This window comes from Sebastes umbrosus, chromosome 12 (genome assembly GCF_015220745.1).
Source record: "Sebastes umbrosus isolate fSebUmb1 chromosome 12, fSebUmb1.pri, whole genome shotgun sequence".
Taxonomy (NCBI): Eukaryota; Metazoa; Chordata; class Actinopteri; order Perciformes; family Sebastidae; genus Sebastes; species Sebastes umbrosus.
In genome coordinates, this window is record NC_051280.1 from 8,383,127 (window position 1) to 8,407,063 (window position 23,937).

The following is a 23,937-nucleotide window of genomic DNA, read 5'->3' on the forward strand; positions in this document are numbered from 1 at the left end:
AAATGACACTTCTCTGACAGTCTCAGTCTCTTATTGAAAGGATATTGCATTGGATAATACCGTGTGTTGAATAGATGGTCATGTTAATGTTTTTAAGTATAGGTTTCTCAGAGGCAGCTGAACCCCAAATGTAAGCACCACTAATGTCTGCTCTTGCCTGTGGCAAAGATTAATGCGACTTCTTTACTTTTGTGAGGCACAAGTTGAAGGGGAAGTATAGAAATAGTATTTTTAAAAGGCTCCTAATGGAAAATCTTACAAGAGTGATACATAAGACCCAACACCGTCTATTTTGAATGCAGAGCACACGTTCTAAAGGTGGAATGAGGAGGAATAGGTGTTCATTTGTGAAGGTCGGCCCGACTGAAAGCCGCAATCCATTTGGGAATGAGGTGAATGCACAATTCTTCGCCACAATCCTCGCCTATCCATTCTGCTGGATTTCACGGTGGCCCCTCCACACTGAGACCAGGAGGCACTTGCATTTCACACTTAGAGCTGTCACCATGGAAACGACACAAAGGCATCTGTTGGTGGATGTTGCACATAACTTTCTGTTCTGTGTCCAAATTAAGGACAAACGCGTGGACACACTTCGAATAACAAAAACACAGGAGCCCGAAGAATAAAGGCTGCCCACGCAAAAGGCATAAAAGATGACAGACATGAAAACTCCACGTTCCATCGCAAATGCAACGGGTGTTAAAAATGTCGGGGTTATATCAACGTGGGCCTGTTCATGTGCTTTTAAGTGTCCCCGAGTGACCCTGGTGTTTGTGTGGGTCTCTTACCTGATGGATGATCTCAGACACTGGCAGCTGGTCCACATAAGAGTAGGTCTGTTTTTGCAGCTCTCCATTCACAGTGCTGAAAGACAAAACAGCACTCTTTTAGCATTTACCTGAAGTAAGTAAATTGCACTTTGGAAACATCAAGCTTTTGTTACACGGGACGCCATTATTCAGCGATGAAGAAAAGCTGTCAGGAAGAGGAACGGACTCCAGTGTCTCTGTTGGCAGTGTGTGTGATTAACAGAGCATTTCGGAGCTGAGCAGAGAGAGAATGACATGCAGTGCAAATTGATCCGAGTGAATCCATTTTCCTATTGATATCTTTTTAAAGAAATCTTCTTGTGGAACCATAAGAGAGTCAAAACCATCTTGGCAATATGTGTATCCAATCCTGTATCTATCACTACAGGCGACAAATGGAAAAACAAACACAGGAAACAATTTTAAAGTGATACAACACCTAAAATCTATCCTCAGAGCACTCGCCACCTTTTTACTGTAACGATTTTTGAGGTGTTAGTAGAGCTCCAAACTCCCAGGCCCTCTTAACTCCCCGCGGTGCACTTTGGTTAGTTTTTCAAAAAACTTAAGGGAACATCGAGTACAAGTTGAGCAGGTAAACAACCAATATGTTTGTTGTTGATGCTACACAGCAAAGCTCAGATCTACACAGTGTCTCATTTGCTAAGATTTTTCAAACGTCCACCAGTACTCTGATGGTGCGTCATCTTGGTAGCTCTTTTTTTTTTTTTAAACTTGTAGTCTTCATCCCCAACTGATGCTGACTCAAGTGAATCACTAGAGGCAATTTATCAGACTTCATGCAGCTCCAACAAAAGACTTTATACAACTTTTTTTTCAGATATTTAGTAGTACTCCCCATTGCCTGTAAACAAACCTTGATGTGTAAAATGAGTGGAGTTCCCCTTTAAGTACTACAGTATATCAGTTGGATGACAGTTGGTAAGCTTGCCACTTGTGATACTAAACACAACAAAACTCTTTTAAGGAAAAAACTAAAATCGTTGGGTTGATGAGGAAACCATTCATTTGTATTTAAGAGTTGTAGCTCTCTTGATCTACCACTTGAACTTAGTAACGTAAGAGGCATATCTTACTAAGAAAATTATTTGATTGATTACTTTGTGTTTTCTATTGCTGCATTCACACTACGAGCAACAAAGCAACAGGCTACAAATTTTCAAAGGAAGCCGGTGACATGATGCACAAACTGACGCCCAACGTGCTGCGCTACAAATCAAAGTTGAACTGGCTTCAATTATTTTCAGCACTCCAATCAATCATGTTTTTGTTTCAACATTTCAGGTCCCCTTCTCTCCCCCCACAGTTCCTGTTTTGTTGCGTCTAAATAAAAATGGAAGAAAAAACTATTCCTGCCTTTAGCCAGTCCCCAGTGCTATTTAACGACACAACTACGTCAACAAGCAAGCAAAACTTCAACGGCAGCTCTGCGGCAATGTCAAGCTGGCCATTCATAGTGTGAACATAAGCAACAAACAGACTTTCAGAGTTAAGAAAAAGCTATTAACACTTGGTTGGAAAACTTTGTGTGTGTATCCTTGTATCCAAGGCCAGTACTCAAAGACGAATAACATGATGAAAGGACAAAACTCTGCTCCGTTTTCAAAGTAAAAGATTGACTCTTCTGGGTCTTTCATTCTTTTTCATTCTCTGAAAACTGACCCTAAATGAATGAACCAAGTTGAGGTCCAGTGTCTTGCTCAAGGACAGTGAAAAAGGTCACCACATGGCAGTTGATTGATAGATATTAGTTAATGTGAGGCAAGATGTATTAAACCTGTGACCTTTGAGACTCAGAACTGGTTATTCAGCCACAGAGCCTTCCAGCTTCCATTGTCGTCCAAAAGCTATTAAAAAAAGCATTAATGAGCCACACTGGGTTACATATTCCATCATTACAATGAACACGGGCACTATAATTTATTTTGAGCCAACCTCACATACACCATCCTGCTGCTGTAAATACTCACCAGAGCACCAAATCCGAGTCTGATAATAGTATCCCAAACATAAAACACAATTTACTCCTATTTTATGTGCTTAACACTACAGTAAGCTTGTGCCGATTGCCAATCGGATCGTATATTGGCAATTAAAAGGGATGATCGACATTTGATTTTTCCTACGCCAATATGAAGGCCCAGACACACCAAGCCTAAGGTCTGCCATCGGACAGTTTGGGGTCGACGGTGAGCGTCCGTAGGCCTAGTTTTTGCGTAGTGTCCCGCATTGTCGGCTCTACTCTGCCCGTGTCTGAGTTTTTCGGCCGATTCAGCAGCCGCGCCCGCCGGTGAGAGAATTCACTCTGATTGGCTGTTCAGCCGAAACGAGTCAGTACACGAGAAGAGACACAGACGTGAGGAAAGCAGGCCAATGAGTAAAGTCAAGACGGCAAACACAGACTCTTCTCATTTTTCATCTTCATCTGATCATTCCAACACACGAATATTTTCACAACGACATGGCCATCTGGAATGAAGCTAAGTGGTGAGTGAGAGTGGTGTGAAAATGGTCGGCAAACGGCGCTGTGTTTCATGTACGTATCATAACAACGGCTTGTATATCCGCCGTCCACGGTCTTCCGGTTTCCCTTTTTGAATGACAAATACAGACGGCAGCGACCTGCTGGTAGGGAGAGTTATTTCATCTCAAGCAGGTGTAGAACGTACGTGCTAACTGGCCGTTGACTGTAGTCTTGCGAGTGCAACTTTTTGGCCAAGACACAGGCAACGAGAGGCAACGCAACAGTTGGCCTTCGTCGCCGCTAGTTCTTTGATGTCGGGTTGGTGTGTCTGGGCCTTTAAGGCCTTTTAACTAATTTACTATCAGAACTTAGATGTTATAGAAAATAATCTCTGGAATCATTTAGAGATGTTTCCGGTGGGGCAGCATGTCCGCCCGCTGAGCCCCGTTAATCAGCACGAGTGAATTTTAAATCCTTAATTACAAACCAGTTTGCCGTCTCTTTTCCATGGGTCTGACACTCGTTCTCCATATGCCTGCTCACCAAAACTTTGCTCTGCGCTCCGTAAGGGTAGTTAACGTTATGGATATGATTTGGATTGTGATATTAAAGATGAAATAATAATGTTAAACGGAACATGATGTTGTGATCTGGTCGCCACACAAACTTTTAAAAAGGGAGCCGTTGTTTGTTTTGTGTTTCAATATTTTGAATAAAATGTTCCCACTCTTTTTTATAAATGTTAATTCATGTAACTTTAACTGTATTGCTGGTTTGATCATTTCAAAGCTCCATCAGATGCTGAGCCACGACACTGCCCCCTGGTGATTGGATCATTTACTGGCGACCTTGAGTAACTACGATTGGACGATATCAAAATGGAAACTATTGCCCAACCCTACATTACAGTGCCCAGCTGTTTAAGGCTTACTTACTGTGCCGTTTTAAAAATGAAGCTTAGACATCTCATTCTTCTGGTGGTGGTTGGGATGGTTGGGATGGTTGAGTGGGAGAGCGGGATCGGTATGGTACCTTTCATAAATGTAATAATTTGGATATTGCAGCTGTTCTATGTTTTTGTATACTTTCATTTCTAATTTATGCTGCAAACGTATGACGGTTTAAAGGAAAATCATTAAAAAATGTTAAACAAAAAAAAATTAAGCTTTATATTTGTGACTGTTTTTAAAGATTCAGTGAGAGCGAATGGGAACCAAGCAGTCAAAAAGTGTTCAGAGGCAGACAAGACCATTGTTGATTTTGGGTCTTTTCATGGGATGTGTTGACAGTAATAAAGAAAAAAAATATTGCCAGCCATATCCTTAAAAGTTGAGATGAAATGAAAAATGCCCTTTAACGCTTTTCGATCATCACCCCAGTCAGATTGTGCATCTATTTAACAATATATTTGAAAAAATAGGAGTGCTGAGAGCGCGCTGCATGTTGAGCAATACAGAATGCCTGATAGCCTCACTTCACTATATTCCATTACATTCTGAATTGTTACCTGCCGCCTGAATTTTGTGTTTTCCTTAACATAAATATAAACATTGTTCTAGCGGTGACAACGTGTTTAACTGAGGAGGAGGAGCGCTGCTGCATCCCTGTGTGTGTAACAAGCAGAGCGTACGCGTGTTGTGAACCCGTTTATGTAGACGAATCTTACTATCTGAATAATGCGCCATATAAATAGCAGGAAAATACGGCGCCAGACTTCTGACCAGGTTTTTGTTGGTCAATGGCGCAATCGCTTGACCACACTTTATTTTAAGACGGGCACAAGTATGGGGCGCAAGTACATTTGCTACTTACACAACGTGGGCGCTGGGTGTGAAAATGACACCTGCGTCGGTCTGAAACTAGCAATGACAGTTGCGCTACGCTGTGCGCCACTTTGCACCGTGTGTAGGATTAGGCCAGAAAACATGATGCCTCCAGCCACGGCTGTAGCGGAAGCATAAAAATGAAAAAAAAACAAAAAAAACATAAAAGCAAGAAAACAAAACTGTCAAAATGACAAACACATTAAAACTATTTGGATGCACCAATATGCCACGGTTGTCATGGGCAGTTTTTACATGTTTTGTATGCTTCCATGTCTCTTTTTTTGAGGAGCCTGTTTGTTTCAAACATCACAGTGAGGAGTCGGGAGGAAGAGCCTCAGCTAAAGGTCACAGTCGAGTGGAGGTTCGACTGAGTGGCTGTCTTTGGGTAATCAAAGAAAGTTCAGGTCAGACAGCTGCTGACAAAGTGGGCCATATCCCCCAGTGAGCCACCACTTGCTGTGTGAAGCAACCGGTTCTGCTTTTTTCTCTCCTTTCTTCCCTCTGAGTTACTTTTGCTCAAATTTTTTCTCTCCAGCTTTTGCCCTTCCTTCTTTATTTTCCTGTTTTTATTCCCTTCCTATTCAACTCCATTTCTCTTCTCACTCATGTCTGTGCGGTAGGGCAGAAGTTGCTCTGACAGACAGGAACAGAGACGGAAGAAAAACTGGCCTGGCTGGCAGGCAGACATCTCCTGCTGAGCCCTCTATGTGCTCCGAGCTCTTTCTGCCACTGGAAATATGTCACTGAGCACCGACGTCTCACCGCCATTTCCACCCTTTTCACTTAGCACAAGAGATGAACTCTAATTCAATTCAAACCACTTTCCACATTATTTTCCATATAAAGAGATATTTTTAGAGAGGATTTTTTCAATCCACTTAGCTGATTCTAATGGATGTGACTGCCCCTCCCCACCTCCAGATCCTGTATCACTGCAGTCTCCAGCTGCCATCTTTAGGTCAAACAAATTTCCTTTTAACATCTGCTCTACTAATGACCCAAGTAGTTTCTGTAGACTCTATCCAGCGCTGCAGGCCACAAATTACATTAAATGTACTTTATTACTCAAATGGGATATGAATTCAGTTTTAATTTGATAATTGATATTATCCTTGGAGCTCTGTGACCCACAAGATGACATGTTTTGGTCAACAAGCACCTATGGCTGGAAGTGAGTAACTACACAATGTCATTACACTGTTAAGCCCATGTCATGTATAATGTAGAGGATTGAGGGGGTCCATTAAAACGTCCTCTCCATCAAGAGCAATTCACTTAATGGAAGAGCTTGTTCTGAGGAAAAAAAGCGGCCGTTTAGAAATGGGTGAGAGGAGGAGAGAGGAAAAGAGAGGGATGAGAGCGAGCAAGAGAATGAGTAAGAGACTTAACACACTTGAATACACATGTACCCATCTTCTCTAAATATCCTGCTCCACTTGTCTGAGTGGCCGGATGAGCTGACAAAAGTGGATTAAAGCAGCACTATATTTAATAACAGCTTGTTTCAGAGGACATCTGTGATATTTTCTCTGTGGGAGGGAACACACAGAGCTCACTACAACCCATTTTTAGGTCTTATGAAACGCTATTATTTAATTTTACCAGTGTCCTTCTCAGTGATTGCTTTTTTGAGATGATCCAGATGTGTTGTCAAAGGGGTTTAGCTCACTCCTGATTTTATAGACAATTCATATTTCTTTGAAAGGAGGTGGGATGATTACTGTAAGCAGGGCTGCAACTAACGATTATTTTCATTACTGATAATCCGCCAATTATTTTCCCAATTAACTGATTGGGAAAAGGATTAAGTGGAAAAATGCACATTATAATTAAAGCCTGAGGTGAGAAATTGAAATTGCTTGTCTAAAACCCAAAGATATTCAGTTTACTATCATATATGACAAAGAAAAGCAGCAAGTCGTCACGTTTGAGAAGCTGGAATCAGTGAATGTTTAGCATTTTTTTCTTGATTGACCGATTATCAAAATAGTTAAAATTCTGTGGATTGATTAATCGATTAACACCTGTGATGTTTCAATCCATACTCACGAATGAATACCATTCCAATTACCTACTGTATTTCTGGTCGTTCCCATAATTTAAGTCTAGAGAGACACTTGTATTTCTGTGTTTTTGAGCAAAAACATTTTCTTTTACTGAATTTCATCAGCTCAGCACACAGTTTCAGTTTGGTGTAACAACTAGAAGAGATTTCTTTCTATCCTGATAGATGCCAGCTTGTTGACAACAACATGCAGCCAGGGGAAAAAAAAGAAAAAAACAAGAGCAAGATCCTGCAATGTTATCAAATGAGCTACTTTAATGTAACTTTATAGAGGATTCTGCCATGATAGCCTAACTGTTATAGAGCGCCACAGGAATGAGTCCTAAAACCCGGAAATTAGTTCACACTTTTGCACTTTCAGTTCCCTCGTTTCAAAGTCAACGTGTTTGTTTTTTTATGGTTTTTTTGTTAGATGCCTGAAATAAGGTCTGTGATTAACACAAGCACAAGAGATTTTGCCTTAAAAAAGGTGGTCGCTAACAGGTGGCTAACAAACGTCATCACGCTGAACACTACTCCGCCTTTAGTTTAGTGGTGGCGACGTGAAGTCATGTGACCGTGGTGTAGTTTGTTTGCAGCCTGATGTTAGCTTTTTACTTCGGGCGATTGCATTTACTCTTCAAAAATCATAAAAGTGGTGTTCAATTGTGGAGATTATTTTGCTGAACAAAACGTGTAAGTATCATAATCCAAAATACAAGGAAAAATCCCATTGGCTTTTTGTTGAGGGAACCAGGGTGGTGCCAACTTCCTGGTTGGCTTACAAAAAGAAAGTCATCCCTGCACCACTCCATTATGTGCATATTCAAAACTAGCAACACTGTCACCTTGAAAACTCTGGCTCTTTCATTCTTCTTACAATACACAATAACATTAAATTACATTATTTGATAAGCATCCTGGTGATGAAAGTTCATTTCCTGCAGAATATCCCTGTATGTCAAACCACCCTCTCCATTTGCCAGCAAATACTTTATCACCCACCTCCCCCCGTAATATTAATGCTAACGACTCAATGTAATGTGACAAACAAAATGATGGCAAGTGTCGTTAGCCTCTCTAATATCTATGACAAGTCACGATAGTGTTTTTTCTATCATTCCTAAAAGTAGAAAGACGCTACTAGTGCTTTGCTGCATCAGTAAACTTGGCTCCATTAAACATCAAATGAATCAGGGGATTGCTGGTTTCTTACATCAGAATTGGAGATAAAACGTCTCTCTCTAGGACTGAATTAGGGCAACAGCTCGATAACGCTAGTGGTGTGTTTCTGTGTTGCATGGGAGAACAGCAGACCTAATGTGTTGGCCCTGATCAATAATAAAGTAATAGGGGAAGTTGTGTGCAATGACTAACTAGCCTAAGGCCAAGACAGCTGATGACTAAAATCGGTATGGCAATTGCTTCTAATTACTAATTAGCAGCCGACCACATTAGATTCTTTCACTAGAACACCTCCCAGTGGTTCAATTAAATCCCATCTTAATGAAATTAATACAAGTGGGGGGGAGCATAATCAGGAATAAAGTTTTAATTTCCATTACTTCTGTTTGTAGAGCACCGCAATCTATTCCTTACCCGCAGCATAATGAGTCAATATATGGGGTACTGTTTGCATTTTGGTGCATTTGCTGTGCGTTTCCTAAAACTCCAGGTAATTGTCTTTATGATGGGATTAGTGTGGGAAACTAATAAGTCATCGGGCACAGACGATGTTTTTCTCAGTCGCCTTGGTACATTTCTTGAATCATCCTTAATAATTGCAAAAAAGTTAGTGCATTTCTCAAAACAATTTGTACAATTTCTTTTTGAAGTGGTGGCAATAATGTGGAATGCTCTTCCTGTAGATATTCGATCTGTGGTCTCTGTTGGCTTTAAAAAAAACAACTGAAGACTCACATATTTAAACTGGCCTGTGTGTCGCCTCATGCTGTCTGGTGTTTGTGGTTTTAACAGATGTTTTATTGATTTTTTTTTTTTTTTTACTGTTTTTTGGTTGTATTTTTCAATAATTTGTATTCTTGTAAAGCACTTTGTAAATCGTGTTCAATGAAAGGTGTTATACTAAATATACTACTACAGACAGCATCACACAATGGATTACCTGCAAAAGTCTGTAACTTGCACAATTATCTCTCAAAAGTACATATTTATGTCAATGACATGATCAGTGACATCAAAATGACAAGTCCTCATGTCATTGTTTACAGACAAGATAGTCAAAATGCTTAGTCATGATGCCAATATAAAAGTGCAATATAAGTATTTTCTGAAGTTAACTATGCCCCAGTTTTTGGCTGACAATGATGGAAAATGCACAAGGCACTTTTTCTGTATGGCATGTATAAATTTCAACGGTACAAACTTGACAGAAACACTGTAAGAGTTTGGCAGCTCTCTACAGACATCTAGTGGCCAAATGTATTTATCACAGCATGTACCGACCTGATGCACTGAGAGAATGTATTAAATTCAATTTGGATGCATTTTGTCCGGTTACCACAGGGTGGGGCTACATGTAATCCATCAGAAACACTGCTGCTCCCTCAGTGCCACTTATGAAGAGTTACTGAATTATAGCCTGAAGCCAGACAGGGAAAATGTCTAATTATGATCTCCACTTTCTGTGAAATAGAGCAGTAAGTGCTGGTACTGATTATAAATACCGTTTAAATGAGCTATATTATTACCTCAATCATGTCATTGGTCAGCCTTTAAAATCAGGTCTTAAATCACCTACGGGGTAGTCATAGCAACATCCAATATGAGGTTTACACACCCAGAGACCGACCACTCAACACATCATTACTGGAGGAATCAATTTCACTAATGAGAGATGTTCTAAATAGAAATCGAAGTCTACTAAGTTGGGAACCAAACGTAAAACGAATTTGGCCCGCAGCCCTTCAATTAAAACAAAGAGAGGCTGACCTCAATAAAGGTTTAATATCCAGGTTGTCCCTAATCCATCTCAAAAATCATTTCACTTTAGAGGGAAAGGTAACACAAATGTTCCCCAGGATTACTGTTATTATTTGCACTGTAATGATATTTGCAGCGCATTATAATATCATGTTTCTCAGTTCTTCACTGATAAAGAGTATGGTGTATTTGGGCTTTAAAACCTTATCAGATAGTGTAAAGAGGAACCAAGTGTAAAACATAAAAGATCAGGGTTTTAAAAAGATATTTAAAGTTAGAAACTGATTTGTCAAACCTTGTTGAGAGTGGCAGATTGTTCCAGCTGGTTCTTCAATGAAAAGGTCAATCTACCTTTAGAAGTCTACCTTGAATCCGATTTTAAGATTCTAGAGCAGACACTTATTGGCTCAAATAATACATCCAGACAATCCAAGTTGACCAATTTGGCTTTTCTTCAAAATCGACATTTAAATCACATGGGTTAAATGTACGTTTTATCAAATCTTGCCCTTTCCATACAGCTTTTTTTAATGCGATACTTCAAAATGAAAATGAAAATATGTGAATGCAAATCCAGCTAACGTCATGCAAGAAAAGTTGAGTGAAAACATTACACTAATGACAAAAACAAACAAATTAGGGCTGTCCCGAATACCATCGTTTGGGCTTCGACGCTTCGGTGAGAAACGTTTGAAAGTATTCAAAGCTTCGTAGCGCAGCGCAGCAGATGTTCTGTTTTTCAAAATCTCTCCCGTTTCAGTGCCCGGGACAGTGCTGCTGATGCACTACTGCACTCACACACACACACACCTCTACACACAACAAACAGCAATATCCATCTGAGAATAACTAATAATTATTAATTTTGAATATGAATAATGCTGTGTGATTATTCCTTATTTCATGGGCTATTTAGGGATTTATAAATTGTTATTACATACTTGTATGAGAAAATCTTTAAAAAAAAAATAAGCATTCGAATACTGATTTGGAGGTCGATTACCGTGGCAATGGTCGAAGCATTGGGGTCAGCCCTAAAACAAATAAACTCTGCTTACGTCTGCTCCGCCTGCTCGATGGGGTCAGTCAAGTTGATGGTTTCCATGGTGATCTCGACTTTGCGTACGCTACCAAAGAAATCCGTGATGAGGGCACTTCCTGGGTCCCTCAGGAAAAGGTCGGTACGGTGGCCTGGTGTGGACACACACTGACTCTTGGGACACACTTTGAACTGGGGAAGCAAACAAAACACAACCAGTGTGTTAGACATATGTAACTTCGTGCAACAGACAGCACACAAACAACCAAAGTTGGGGGCTCTATTCCCGTTACAGCCACTCACTCAATAAAACCAAAACAAATATTTGAAGTATGTAAATACTGTAAAGATCTACTCATGGTAGTGTCAGGAGCTTTAGCATGAATTAAATGGCCACTTTTGCCAGGAGACAGGGAATTTTAATACTCAGACAGTGTTGAAGAGTTTGTGTCTCCTACTTTTCATACCACAGATAGTAGCCAGCTGCATCACACACAGCTAGAGCTGCAGTGGGAGGCGGTAAAAATATGCATGGAGTGTGTGGAGAAGTCTAGAGGCAAGGAGCATGACTTTTGTGCACGTCATCGCCAATTACAAATCTTTCAGTGCCTGGTGTGTTGTGGGGTTAATCCTCTTAAGTGTGTGATTCATCAGTGTGCTGTCCGACCTGGCTCCCCATTTGAAAAGAAAAACAAAATCATTAAACAGAGGTGAACGTTATCTCTATCAGCCAAACAGGACAACACACGATTGGTGGAGGACTTTGTTGGGAAGGTGGAAGCAATTTCTGTTTCATCAAAGGGCAAGCCGTTTTCAGACTGGATAAAAAAGAAAAAAAAACTTTGTGGGCTCGTCTGGGAAATCCATAGTATTGATCGTTAATTCCACAAAATAGCTCAAGAACAAAGAGTGCATCTCCAGAAACAGCAAAATTGGAAGGAATAATAAGCATTAGTCAGAGCACATTGATTGGGCTCAGACTGAGTGCAGGAGTAAGGATTTGAGGTGTTTTGATTGTAACTCCTGGTGAGGTGGTGGTGGTGGTGGGGAGGAAGAGTGGTCCCTGCGGCCAGTGGCTTTATGCAGGAGTGTAAAAGATGAAAAGGGAGGTGATGCTGAGATTGAGCCATGGCCCGGAGCTGCATGTACTCACCACCGTCATGTGTCAAAGGCCAACAACAACCTTAACACAGTATCTGACATTCTGCTTCAAGTGCAGAGTCCTGTGTGACTTTCATCTGGCTCCTTTAGGACCAGACACATTATAACAGATAGAGGAGGAGGGCACTGGAGGACAGATACTGGCTCACTATTGTAGGCACCAAACCCCAAATGCTCTCATAGGAACAGTCACCCTGCCACAGTGCATAGGCCACAAAAATGGATCCTGCATAAATATTTGATATATCACCTATGATTATTTTATAATGATTAAAAATAATTTTTGGGGGTTAACCAATTGCTCCTTATCGAGAAAAAGGCCCATCTCAATTTCTTGGAAACGAAATTGCTTGTGTCGTCTGACCTAAATCTAATTATAATCAAGTTAATGCTAAGTAAGTACTTGCAGAGGTATAAAACCTCAAATAATCCTCACATTGGAGAAGCTGAATCCAGTGAATGTTTGGCCTTTTTGTTGGTATAACTAACTGATACAATTAAGTATTGTCTATTACGGTCTAGTAATTTACTTTAACCATTCGACTAATCGTTTAATCAAGTTATTGTTTCAGCACCTTTGTATTCTCACTCCTTGGAAGTGAATAAAGGGGAAACACATAGCTTTAAGTAAATACAAAGTTACTTAAAGAAAACACAAATTTATACAAAGCAATGTGTTTATGTAAAACAGACATCTACTGCGTAAGTGTACACATGCATGCCTACGTGACATACAGTATAGAGTAGCAGAGAGCACATTGGTGTGTATATACGAGTCATTGGTGTATACTGTATGAGGAGCTGACATCTATGTAAAGGGTACACTAGTACTACTTTGGTTTCACACGGGACACGAACAGCAATCTCCTGGTCGAAAGTCTGGTGTTTGTTTGACACACCCATCCACCCCGACCTCCTCCCTATGCAGACTTTGTCGCTCTTTATACTACGTCACCTGTCCTGGCTCACACTTATATTGGTTACATACCAATTGATTATGTAGGTTATAAACAAATTATAGTGCATTACTTTTCACAGGTATAAGTACGAGCATTTTATGACTACACAAAGTATGTCCACGAAAATCTACAAAAGTGGGAAAAACAGTAATATTTCCCGTAAACTACTATATCTCTGAACCATCTTTTTAACCAGATCACACACATTTAGGCTATTCTATGTGATCTTCTTTTTGATAACTAATATATTTTTTCACTTCCATTCACTGAGCCTCCCCTGAGGCCTCCTGGGGAGGCCCGCCCCCCACTTTGAAAACCTCCAGATTACACGATCCAATTATCACTTGTTATTTATCAAGCGAAAAGGTTTATATCATTGATATAACTTAAATACTTTTGGTTTTAAACAGTTTTACGAAGAATTTGAAGAAGTCACCTTCTATGACAACATATTATACTGTAGCTATATATGTGTAGCTTTACAATGATTAACATAGGCCTGTAGCAGTTTTTCCACCACATGATCTGGAAACTGTAAAGAACATGTCTAAGATATGAAAATAAACATTAGTTGCTGCTCTACGGTACACATGTTCTCTCAGACGTTGGCTAAAAGGCATGCACAAGCACACTCATCCTCACCAGGTCATTCATGTTGGATTTGCTTGCAGGGTGGATGTCTTCCAGGAACTCCAGCAGGTAGAAGGTGTAACGGTCCATCAAATGGACTCCTATGGCCAAATCTGGCTGATGCTAGAAACACAAGAATAAGAATGTTCAATATACCATCAGCACTTTATCCACACAGGTGCTTTGGTGGCATTTCCCTTTCCTGTTTTTAAGACACTGGACACATTGAAAATATATATTTTTTTATCAAAACAAGGCAACACTCATGCGTCATCCCTTCACAAATAATTCCTCTCCTGCTTGCTGCACATAAAGGGAGGCACGCACCTGTATTAACGGGGCGGTCTAGCAGCAATCTAACAGCACCGTAAATTACATTTATATAACCACAATAACAAAAAATCAATTTTTCCCCTTTTTTTTTTTAACTCTGATGACGTCATAAAATATGACAACAGACGAGGCTTCATTCTAAAACCTCAATAGAGGCTTTGAATATGAAAAAAAACATTTGGTAGTACAGCCCTTCTGTGCCATGTATCAAAGTCTGATAAGTGAAGTTTGCATTGTGAATGACAAACAAATAACTGGAGACCAACCTAAAGCTGCAGAAAGATTCCAAACATTGTAACTGCACTTGATTTTAATGTATGGGAGTAATTAAATCAATGACTAGTGGTGGCAGGGGGCCATAATGAGTGGCAGCTGTCACTGTGGTTTTGTAGGCATGGTTTGAAGAACAGTGTTTTTTTATATTCAGAGATTGTGTCAGGGTGAAATACTACACACATTAATTTCTAGGTAACACTAATGGCATCAAAAGAAAAATATTTTGACAACTTGTCTTCAAACTATGCCACTTTTGCCTCACCCCTAATCAGTGAGGCAAAGTGTGTAACGCCAGGTGACACAGGTGTCATTCTGTAATGTGGAAAGGAAAGGGATGTCAAAAAGCACGTCAGGTTTCAGTTTGAATGTCTTGTTGAACGCTGTACACGGTAAACTGAAACTGAAAATTTGTTCATGAAAAAAATGTGTTTATGATGAGCTATGACAGTGAATTACAGACATTAAAAGTATTCAGATGATTAAACATGGGTCATGTTTTTTTCTAAACAGCCAACACAGTTTTACTGTAAATTAACATTTTTGAGTTAATCATCTGAAAGAAGGCCGTCTCATCTGTCTTTCAAGAAGACTGCTACAGCCAACATTAACCTTCAAAGCATTTCAGTGGGAAAAATATTAATGTATGAATGAATTTAATACTGGACATTAGAACTCACAGTTCAATTGACCATGGATGTGTTTAGAAGGTAACCCTCGAGTTGCGAAACTCTCACTAGATGGTTAAGGGTAACCTTCTACAGTAGATACGATCATTGACCATTCACTAAGCCCCGCCGCCCTTAGTTACTGCTGCTACGCCTGTCAAGCATTCCATTCTTGCCCGGCAACAGTGACAGATTTACAGTATAAGTCCTGGGTTGCGTCTGTAATTCCATACTAACATGCTATTTAGTACACTAAAACAGTATGTGAGATATTTTAGTATGTCCGAAACCTTAGTATGAAACCAATAGTATGCATATGGCATACCATTTCCAATGAAATATTACAGTATGCAATGCTGGACCACGCTGGACACAATGGCCTCGTAATCCCACAATGCAATGTGGTTGTAACAACAACGTTCATAACAGACAATTGCATAACTGCAAGTATAAGATTTCACTTTGCTAGGCGTAAATATTTTAAATAAATTCAGACTTTGATTCTCACAAACCTTTGTTTTGGTCACATGAGTTTGACATGAGTTTGGCATGGGTCACCATGGTTACAAGTCTCCACCCGGCACGGAGGCTCTCAGGAAATGACAACGTAAATTACAGCTCAGTGCATCCGAAAAGATACATACTACTGTTTATTCACACAAAAGTATGTTGAACGATGGTTCACATATTGAGTATGTAATGTATAATATACAATTTTGAATGAAGCCCTGCATTCTTTATTACCTAAGTTAAAGTACAAAAGCATTAGAATCAAAATAAACTAAAAATATCAAAAATAAAAGTACGCCTTTTGCAGAATAATATATATTATATGAATGGATTATAATTATTGATGTTTTAATGTGTTCAACACTTTAATTTGTGGCTGGTAAACGTGGGGCTAATTTTTATCTGTTTATATTCTATATTAATGACTTTATATACTGCTGGATACAGTACACCCTGGTGACTTTTTACTGTTTCCAGCTGAGTCCTTTTTAAAACAAGAATGCTGTATGTGCATTTTATAGCTACATACATACATACATACATACATACATACATAGTGCTGAGAAACTGATAATATAGTGCTGAGAAACTGATGCAAAGTTAGCACCAGAAACGATCCATGTAGAGGAAATAGAAATAGAGGAGCAGCATTGTCCTGTATTGCAGTGCAAAGCAAGTTAGTGCCGGTGTTATTAGTATGATACCATCACTCTGTTATTTGGTTCAAACATAATGCTGTTTGGTTGCTTTGCTTACACACTTGAGTGTGTTTTCAGTTTATTTCAGTTATTTAAGAATGGAGACTCATCAACGTAATTAGAAAACTTAGTGCTATCTTGGGTAGCGTTGACTTGAGTTGTTCGAGTGTAAATTTCCCCAAATGCAATAAAAAGCAGGTTAAGAAAACACTTAATATATTCCAATTTGCAGAAAAGTGACACTTAATTTTTGGAGAAGGAAATTGTGTTATGGGGTGAATATATATGAACACAGTACTCAAGTCTTCAGTTGCAATGTGCTATGAAACCACACAGCTTATTAGAAAACCTGACAAACTGATTGATGATTTTTAATTTAATGTCTTCATATGAGGGCAGGTAACTCACCGACAGAGAGTCCTCTCCAACTTGACTGCTGGCCAACGCCATGAGGTTTGGGGAGTAGAACCTCTCATACATGGAGGCGCCCTGACAGGTGTCAATGATGAAGAGCAGCTCATTGTACCTGGAGAGACACACACACACACACACAAGATCATTCGCAAACAAGACTGATGAGAGGATACACAGCTGGCATATCACTCGTCCATTTACTCCAATAAAACCTGCTATAATACAAACCTGCTAACCATCTTTCATACTGCAGTTGCCATGGTGACCAAGAAAAACCAACAGCTTCATTCAGTCCCTCTAACACACCCACGCGCACAGTTTCCTCCTCAGTCGCTCTTTTTCCTCCTTCCTCCCTTTCTTCCTCCATTAAACGAGAAAATTCCCTTTCACTTCTTTCCCTTGTTTTGACTTTCTGACTTTCATATCCAGTTGACTGAGCTGAGGTGGTTTGGGGACGATGAAGGGAGGTGGCCAAGTCTCTATGGTGATTGTAATTTGGCAGTTCAAGCCTGCAATTATCACATCAGTATCAAAGCTGGCATCACTAAGCTTTTATCTAGCAGCCTGAGGCCTGACTGTAACCCAGACACACTCTATTGATAGGTTTGGAGGACAATAGACGAGCTGGTAGCAGAGAGAGACGCTTTTGCTCATTTAGTGTCTCGCAATGCACAAATTAAACGGCGCAGCACCTTAAAAAGCAACTGATTATAAACACAGACAGTCTCTCCTTTATATGAGGTTGTGTTAATATATGTATAACAGTAATTTCCTTGCTGTTATAGTGGTGTGTGATGTGTTTCATTAGTTTAATAGGTTGGGAAATAAATCAAATTCAACAGCACTAACACTGACAGAAATAAACGGTGCATCGATCTGGATCGGTATATTGATTCAGTGATCAACAATCCAATATCATCGATGCCAAGTGGAAATATTGATACATGTCATCTTAAAGATATGCCTTTATTTTGAAATTCCCACTTTTTATTCATTCTTTTTTATTAAAAACAATAGATTGTTTTTCATTTAAATGTCTGGAAAAGCCCAGTGATAAAATTGTCGAATCATATTTTAGTTTCCGAGTTAATATAATATAAAGTAGCTGATTGTGTTAAATGGGCATATGATATAGTCTCATATCGATCGCAGGCCCCTGAATTGAATCAAAATCATATCGTGGCAGACGTTGTGATATCAGTAAATTTTGTTTATTGTCCAAAGAATCGATATATCGTATTGTAATGAAACTTGTGATTCACACCCACCAATAATTCTGTTAGTTAATTCTGTTTATATATAATATATACATAATCAATATTTTTATATTAACAAAGCATCAAGTGACTGTGTAATTTGAAAGGGCTCCCTGCATAGTGATGAACCCACAGAGGATTATCACTAGACTCCGTAGTTCCCCTCAGCTCTACGGAGCATTTCAACGTCTTTCAGCTCAGTGTTTTTGTTTTACAGTCTGCAACTTTACTGTTTTGGTTCCCCTCACCACTCTCATCAGCTTCGTTTTCAGACATGTTGTTCATTTGTAACACTTGATTAAAATAATTTACAGCAAAATTGCACAAGGCCATTTTGCGCTAGTGAGTCTGTGTCATCACTGATGGGTGTAGTTACAGGTGCAACAGAGCACACTTCTGACCACACCCATCTCCTCAGTGATGCAACTCTAAACTAAAGAGGTAGTAGGACTGCAACTAAAGATTATTTTCATTTTGTCAATTATTTTCTAGATTAATCGTCAGAAAATAGTGCAAATGTCTTGTTTTCAGTCCAAAACCCAAAGATATTCAGTTTAATATGATATAAAACAGAGAAAAGAAGGAAATATCCATATTTGAGAGGCTGAAAACAGCATTTCTGCCATTTTTTTGCATGAAAAATTACTTTAACGATTAATTGCTTATCAAAATAGTTGCTGAATATTTTCCTGTTGATTGACTAATCGATTAGTTGACTAACCATTGAAGCTCACGCGAACGCCCAAACAGAGTGGAAGTGGGTAGGGAGAGGTTGTGGGGGCTTGATTGGAATTGGGCCTTTAAGGGAAACTTAACACCATCCAAAAAGCTTTCTTCACTGACCTCTTCTGGTTGAAAGTTTAATGTTTGTTGGACCTCTGAACACGACCAGTAGTGATATTGAGGTGTACTCTGTTGCCACATATAACAGCTATTTCACTATGTACTGACCTGGAGTACACATCTACATCACTGCAGCAAGAAAACAATTTCAACCACTGGAAGTAATCACAAACAACATTTTGAGCTGGTGTTAATTTGTTCCTTAAAAAACACCTTTTAGCACCAAAACACTGTTGCAGCCAAGTGTTGTAAATCAGAGAATTGACATGTAACTGTACACTGGGTAGTGTATGAGCTATTAGAATCATGTGCAATCAAAACAACAACAAACAGAACCCGTTTCCTCCAGAGACGCTCCTACAGAAGATGTACATATCTATATGTTGCCAAGTTTCATGCAATTAAAAGTGTGCTTGCACAGCTTATTGTCCCTCAGGGGAAAGAAGGACCACGTGAAGTGGATTTGCAGTAGGAGAAACACAGTATTTGATGTTTCTTTACGAGGACCTTTTCCATCTTATTTTTATGTCATTTTCCAGTTTATTTACCTTCTTTTCTGCCACATCTGCTCAAAAGCGTCGGCCAGTTCCACATTACTTATCTCCTCAGAGTCCTGGAACTTCAGAAAGCCATTCCCGCCATGGCCTGTTAAACAAACACTCATTATTATTAATAATGAATTCATCTCTGATTCATGATGCAAAATTATAATATACAGTAGAGTGGAAAATAACAAGATGAGCATGAAAAGGGCTGGCAGCAGTATGCACTGTGTGGGAGAAACAAGTGAAACGTATATATACGTGTATATATATATATATATATATATACACACGTATATATATATATATATATATATATACACACGTATATATATATATATATATACATACACACGTATATATATATATATATATATATATATATACACGTATATATATATATATATATATATATATATATCTTTAAAATATCTTTAAAATACATCACAAGAGTGTAAAAAACACACAGGACTTGCAAGATGTGAAGTACTTATATTATATATGTGGTAGATAATACTCAGTGTCGCAAGTAATCAATTTACAGCTTCCTCACTGTGGTCGCCTTTATTTATCCTTTTGCATTTTGATTACGGTCAAACAAACATTCCCTCTAAAAACATTATTATACTGTCAATTTCTTTATGATTTTACCTTCTGGGCCAACATAATTGTGGATAAATATATCTGGAACAAACTCCCAGAAAATTGCAGGTCTGCTGCAACGCTCACTTCTTTTAAATCAAGGCTGAAGACTTTTCTGTTTGCAGCTTCATTTTATTAAATCAAATAATTATTTATTTCTTACATTGCACTGTAGCTTTTATTATTGTATTCTATACCTGTCTTGTTCTATTTTAGCTTGTTTTCTTTCTATTCTCTTGGCTTTTTTAGTGACTGTTTTTAATTGTATTTAAATGTAATTTAATAATGTGTTTCTTTTGCACTTGTCTTGATGCTTTGGATGTTTTATGTAAAGCGCTTTGAATCGCCTTCTGGCTGAAATGTGCGACATAAACTTGCCTCACCTTGCCTTGAAATCATGTTAAGATACTATAATTTGAATGCAGCTGCAGGCAGCAAAATAATCAACAGCTCGGTACCACAAAATGCAATGCAGTGACAAGTTATAGAGTTCTGTAGAAAGACTCTTGCTCTTACTATATGGGGTTTCCTCCCAAAGACTACCTCTGCTATTATCATAAAAGTTAATTAACTTGAATTAAATTAAACATTAACCTTTAGGGGAAAAGAGCTGAGGCACAACTGCCATATATTTAATGAGTGAGGCTGTTGTTGAGGCCATCATTTACTAACTGAATTGATGACAAAACAAGATGCATGAAGGTCTGAGTGGTTTGGCACCTTTGGCTACATAAGTTCCAGGTGGAAACCTCACTATGATATTGCGCTCTTCACCTACATCGTGTACTGTAACTGAAAGCCATAAGGAGAATGTTTACATCCCTTCTCTGGGATGTGTAAGGAGTCTTTAGCTAAAGCAGGGGTGTAGACACTGTAGTAAAAGTGTGGACACACACACAAATGACAACGCTTCAGAGATAAAAATAATAATAATTGCACAGTAATTTAATATAAAGAGTGTAAGTGGAGTATTTGAAAACCCCTTTGTTTGGTACAGATCTCCGCAAAAATCACCCCATAATCATTTTAAAATGTTTTTCAATGAAAATTAGAATAATGATGTAAAAATTATCATTCCCTCTAATATCGCAAATCATATCGCAACTGCAATATCAGTCAAAATAATCACAATTATATATATTCTTTTTCAAAATCATGCAGTCCTACCTGTCAGGTATATGAGGATGTTGCTGCGGTCATCAGAGAGGAGGCGCTTTGAACGTGGAGTGCTGGGCGGCAGCCTGCCAGTCAAAACACGCAGGAAGTTCTCCACTGTCACCTGAAACATGGACAGGATACAGAATGGCAACGATTTTATAAACTAGCATGGATTGGAAGTGATAAATTATCTAGTGTGCATCTTCTAATTTAATGCACATAGACAGAGGTTTAAAGGTGCAGTGTGTAGGATTTGGCGGCATCTAGCGGTGAGGTTGAAGATTGCAACCACCTGAAACGTCTCCCGTGTGCCAAGCGCGTAGGAGAACTACTGGGGCCAACGTGAATAAACGTGAAAAGCCCCATCTAGAGCCAGTGTTTGGTTTGTCTGTTCTGGGCTACTGTAGAAAACTGGCGGCCGGCTCCGTGAAGAGGAACCGCTCCGTATGTAGATATAAACGGCTCATTCTAAGGTAACGAAAGCACAACAATTCTTATTTTCAGGTGATTATACACAACAGAAAACATACTTATTAATATTATATTCCAATTCTGCCAATAGATCCCCCTAAATGTTACACACTCTTCCTTTAATTAAACAGTGAGCAGATTGGGACTATAAAACAGTCAGAACTCTTACCAATCAAAACACATTTCATAAATGTAGCTTTTCATCTGCATTAGTAGGGTCAGTATACGGTAACTGCTCTACTTATCTTTTAATTAAACGGTGAGAATCAATTACTCATGGCATTCTTTTCTTCTTTTTCCCCCTCTTGATCTTTTCTTGCGCATGATTACCGTTTGACAGCAAACATGGATCGGTGGTGCGGTGTTAATTCATATTTAAAAGACTGGCACGCAAGCAGAGTAAATAATCAAAAACAAACTGTGATAAAGGGTGGAAAACACCACTGGGGCTCTGCCTTGTGGTTACAACAAAACACTTGGGTGCTCCTCTATTTGAGAATGCGAATGATATCAAGTAATTTCCTGCTCAACAGACAGAGCAAACACTGGTCAAACAGTGTTGACCATAGCACCCTCCAGTTCCCTACTGCCCCTGTATAATATCTGCCTACAAGTGATGTGCTTTAGTACTCGGTTTTTATAAAGCGGATGAAACACTAGATGGGATACATCCACCTTGCAATATGCAAGTTAGACAAACAACTTCACAAATGTCTTTCCTTTAAAAGGACACATGCATACGGATAAACACATTTAATAACTGTAGCTGATGGCCAATGAGGTAAGAATGTATTTCAATTCAAGAAAATGCATATTGGGATTTTTAATTTTTTTTTTTATCCTTGTGGAGCATTCTGCCTTTTCAGCCTTCATGATATTGACGTGTAGAAATTAGATGTTGAACCAAATTGTAAAGACACAAACTGATTTGCTAAGGAAGAGATTTTTAGAGTTGCGTGTAAAACTGCTAAACTGAAACGTGAACCGACCTCATATCCTCGGTAGTCCACCTCCACGTCGTCACCGTACACATTCAGCTCCATGTTCTTGTGGCTGAACACTGTGGCCGGTTTGGGGTTTCTGTGGTTACAAGCCATGTCATCGGCCAGCATGAGAACTATGTGGCTGGAAAAAGAGAAAATGACAAGAGACTATTCAAAATGATTTCATTAGAAAACTAGAAGGGCACTCGGAGAGCGCAGACCTCCACCAAGGCCGTGCCTTATCTTGCAATATTAACGAAAGTGTAAAATAATTTGTGTATCTGCTCCAAAATGTAATGGGTTCTTCTGTGGCCCATGCTACATAATTCAATCAAGTTTCATAAAAAGGTTCTTCCAGACTAGGGAACCGGAAGTGCTAAAATGCTAACTCATTTTCAGGTTTTAGGACTCATTCCCGTAGCACTCCATGAACAATGTTAACAATGAATGGCAGTGCATGTTACACTATAAAAAGCAGTAGTGTTTGACCAGCTTGTGCTTTAAAAGCAAGAATGAACGATCCTAACATTTTTCATGAAAATCACTAAATTGCTGCTCCTTTTAGCTGTATTCTAGCCAGGGTGTAAATTCTATTAAAGGCATTTAGTATATCATTGTATACAGAAATACACCACATTAACTCAGACTAAAGACATTCTTTTTTTAGACCCAACAGCTCCTGAGGGCTGGGAGACCGGCCTACATTTCATGACAGGACAAACTTTATTTGAAAACATATATTTGTAGAGCTATCTGAGGACACCTTAACAGAAGCTTCCTGGTAGCCCAGAGGTATTCCTATTGCATTCTCAACAACATCCCCACACATAATTTGTCTCTCACTTTCCATGTTCCTGTTGATTTCTACAGCTCCAACCTGTTTAAGGCAGAATAGCTAAAAATGTTTAAATATAGCATATTGGTGAAGAGCTTTATGAACTATTTCTTAATTTGTTTTAAGGGACATGTATTGCTTGTACCCTAAATGCTCTGCACTTTGCGATGTGTGCAAGCATACTCACAGAATTATAAACAGTTTGTCTCTACTGTCAAACTACACTAACATAACAACAAACCTACAGTCCAATGACTAGTGTGATGAACCCTGGTGTTGTCTGGGGTTTCCCCATTATGAACCTGTGCTTCTCTTTGCCCGGCAGCAGAGTGATTGGTGTAATTGGAACATCTGGGCCCAGTGTTACCAGTTTACTTAAGGGCTGCAACTCTTGCAGTGTCTCTCTCTCTGG

The 23,937-nt window shown here is 39.1% G+C and overlaps 1 protein-coding gene across 1 annotated transcript in view; it reads right to left on the reverse strand.

The window, feature by feature from the left end:
* Positions 1-23,937, reverse strand: part of pigk (phosphatidylinositol glycan anchor biosynthesis, class K) — a 40,615-nt gene that overhangs the window by 13,475 nt on the left and 3,203 nt on the right. Inside the window, exons 4-10 of the mRNA XM_037787882.1 lie at positions 22,697-22,832; positions 21,246-21,357; positions 19,443-19,539; positions 16,790-16,907; positions 13,912-14,022; positions 11,169-11,341; positions 792-867 (exon numbers count right to left, since the gene is read on the reverse strand). Coding sequence (XP_037643810.1) covers positions 792-867; positions 11,169-11,341; positions 13,912-14,022; positions 16,790-16,907; positions 19,443-19,539; positions 21,246-21,357; positions 22,697-22,832 — 823 coding nt within the window. The remainder of the gene's footprint in view (positions 1-791; positions 868-11,168; positions 11,342-13,911; positions 14,023-16,789; positions 16,908-19,442; positions 19,540-21,245; positions 21,358-22,696; positions 22,833-23,937) is intronic.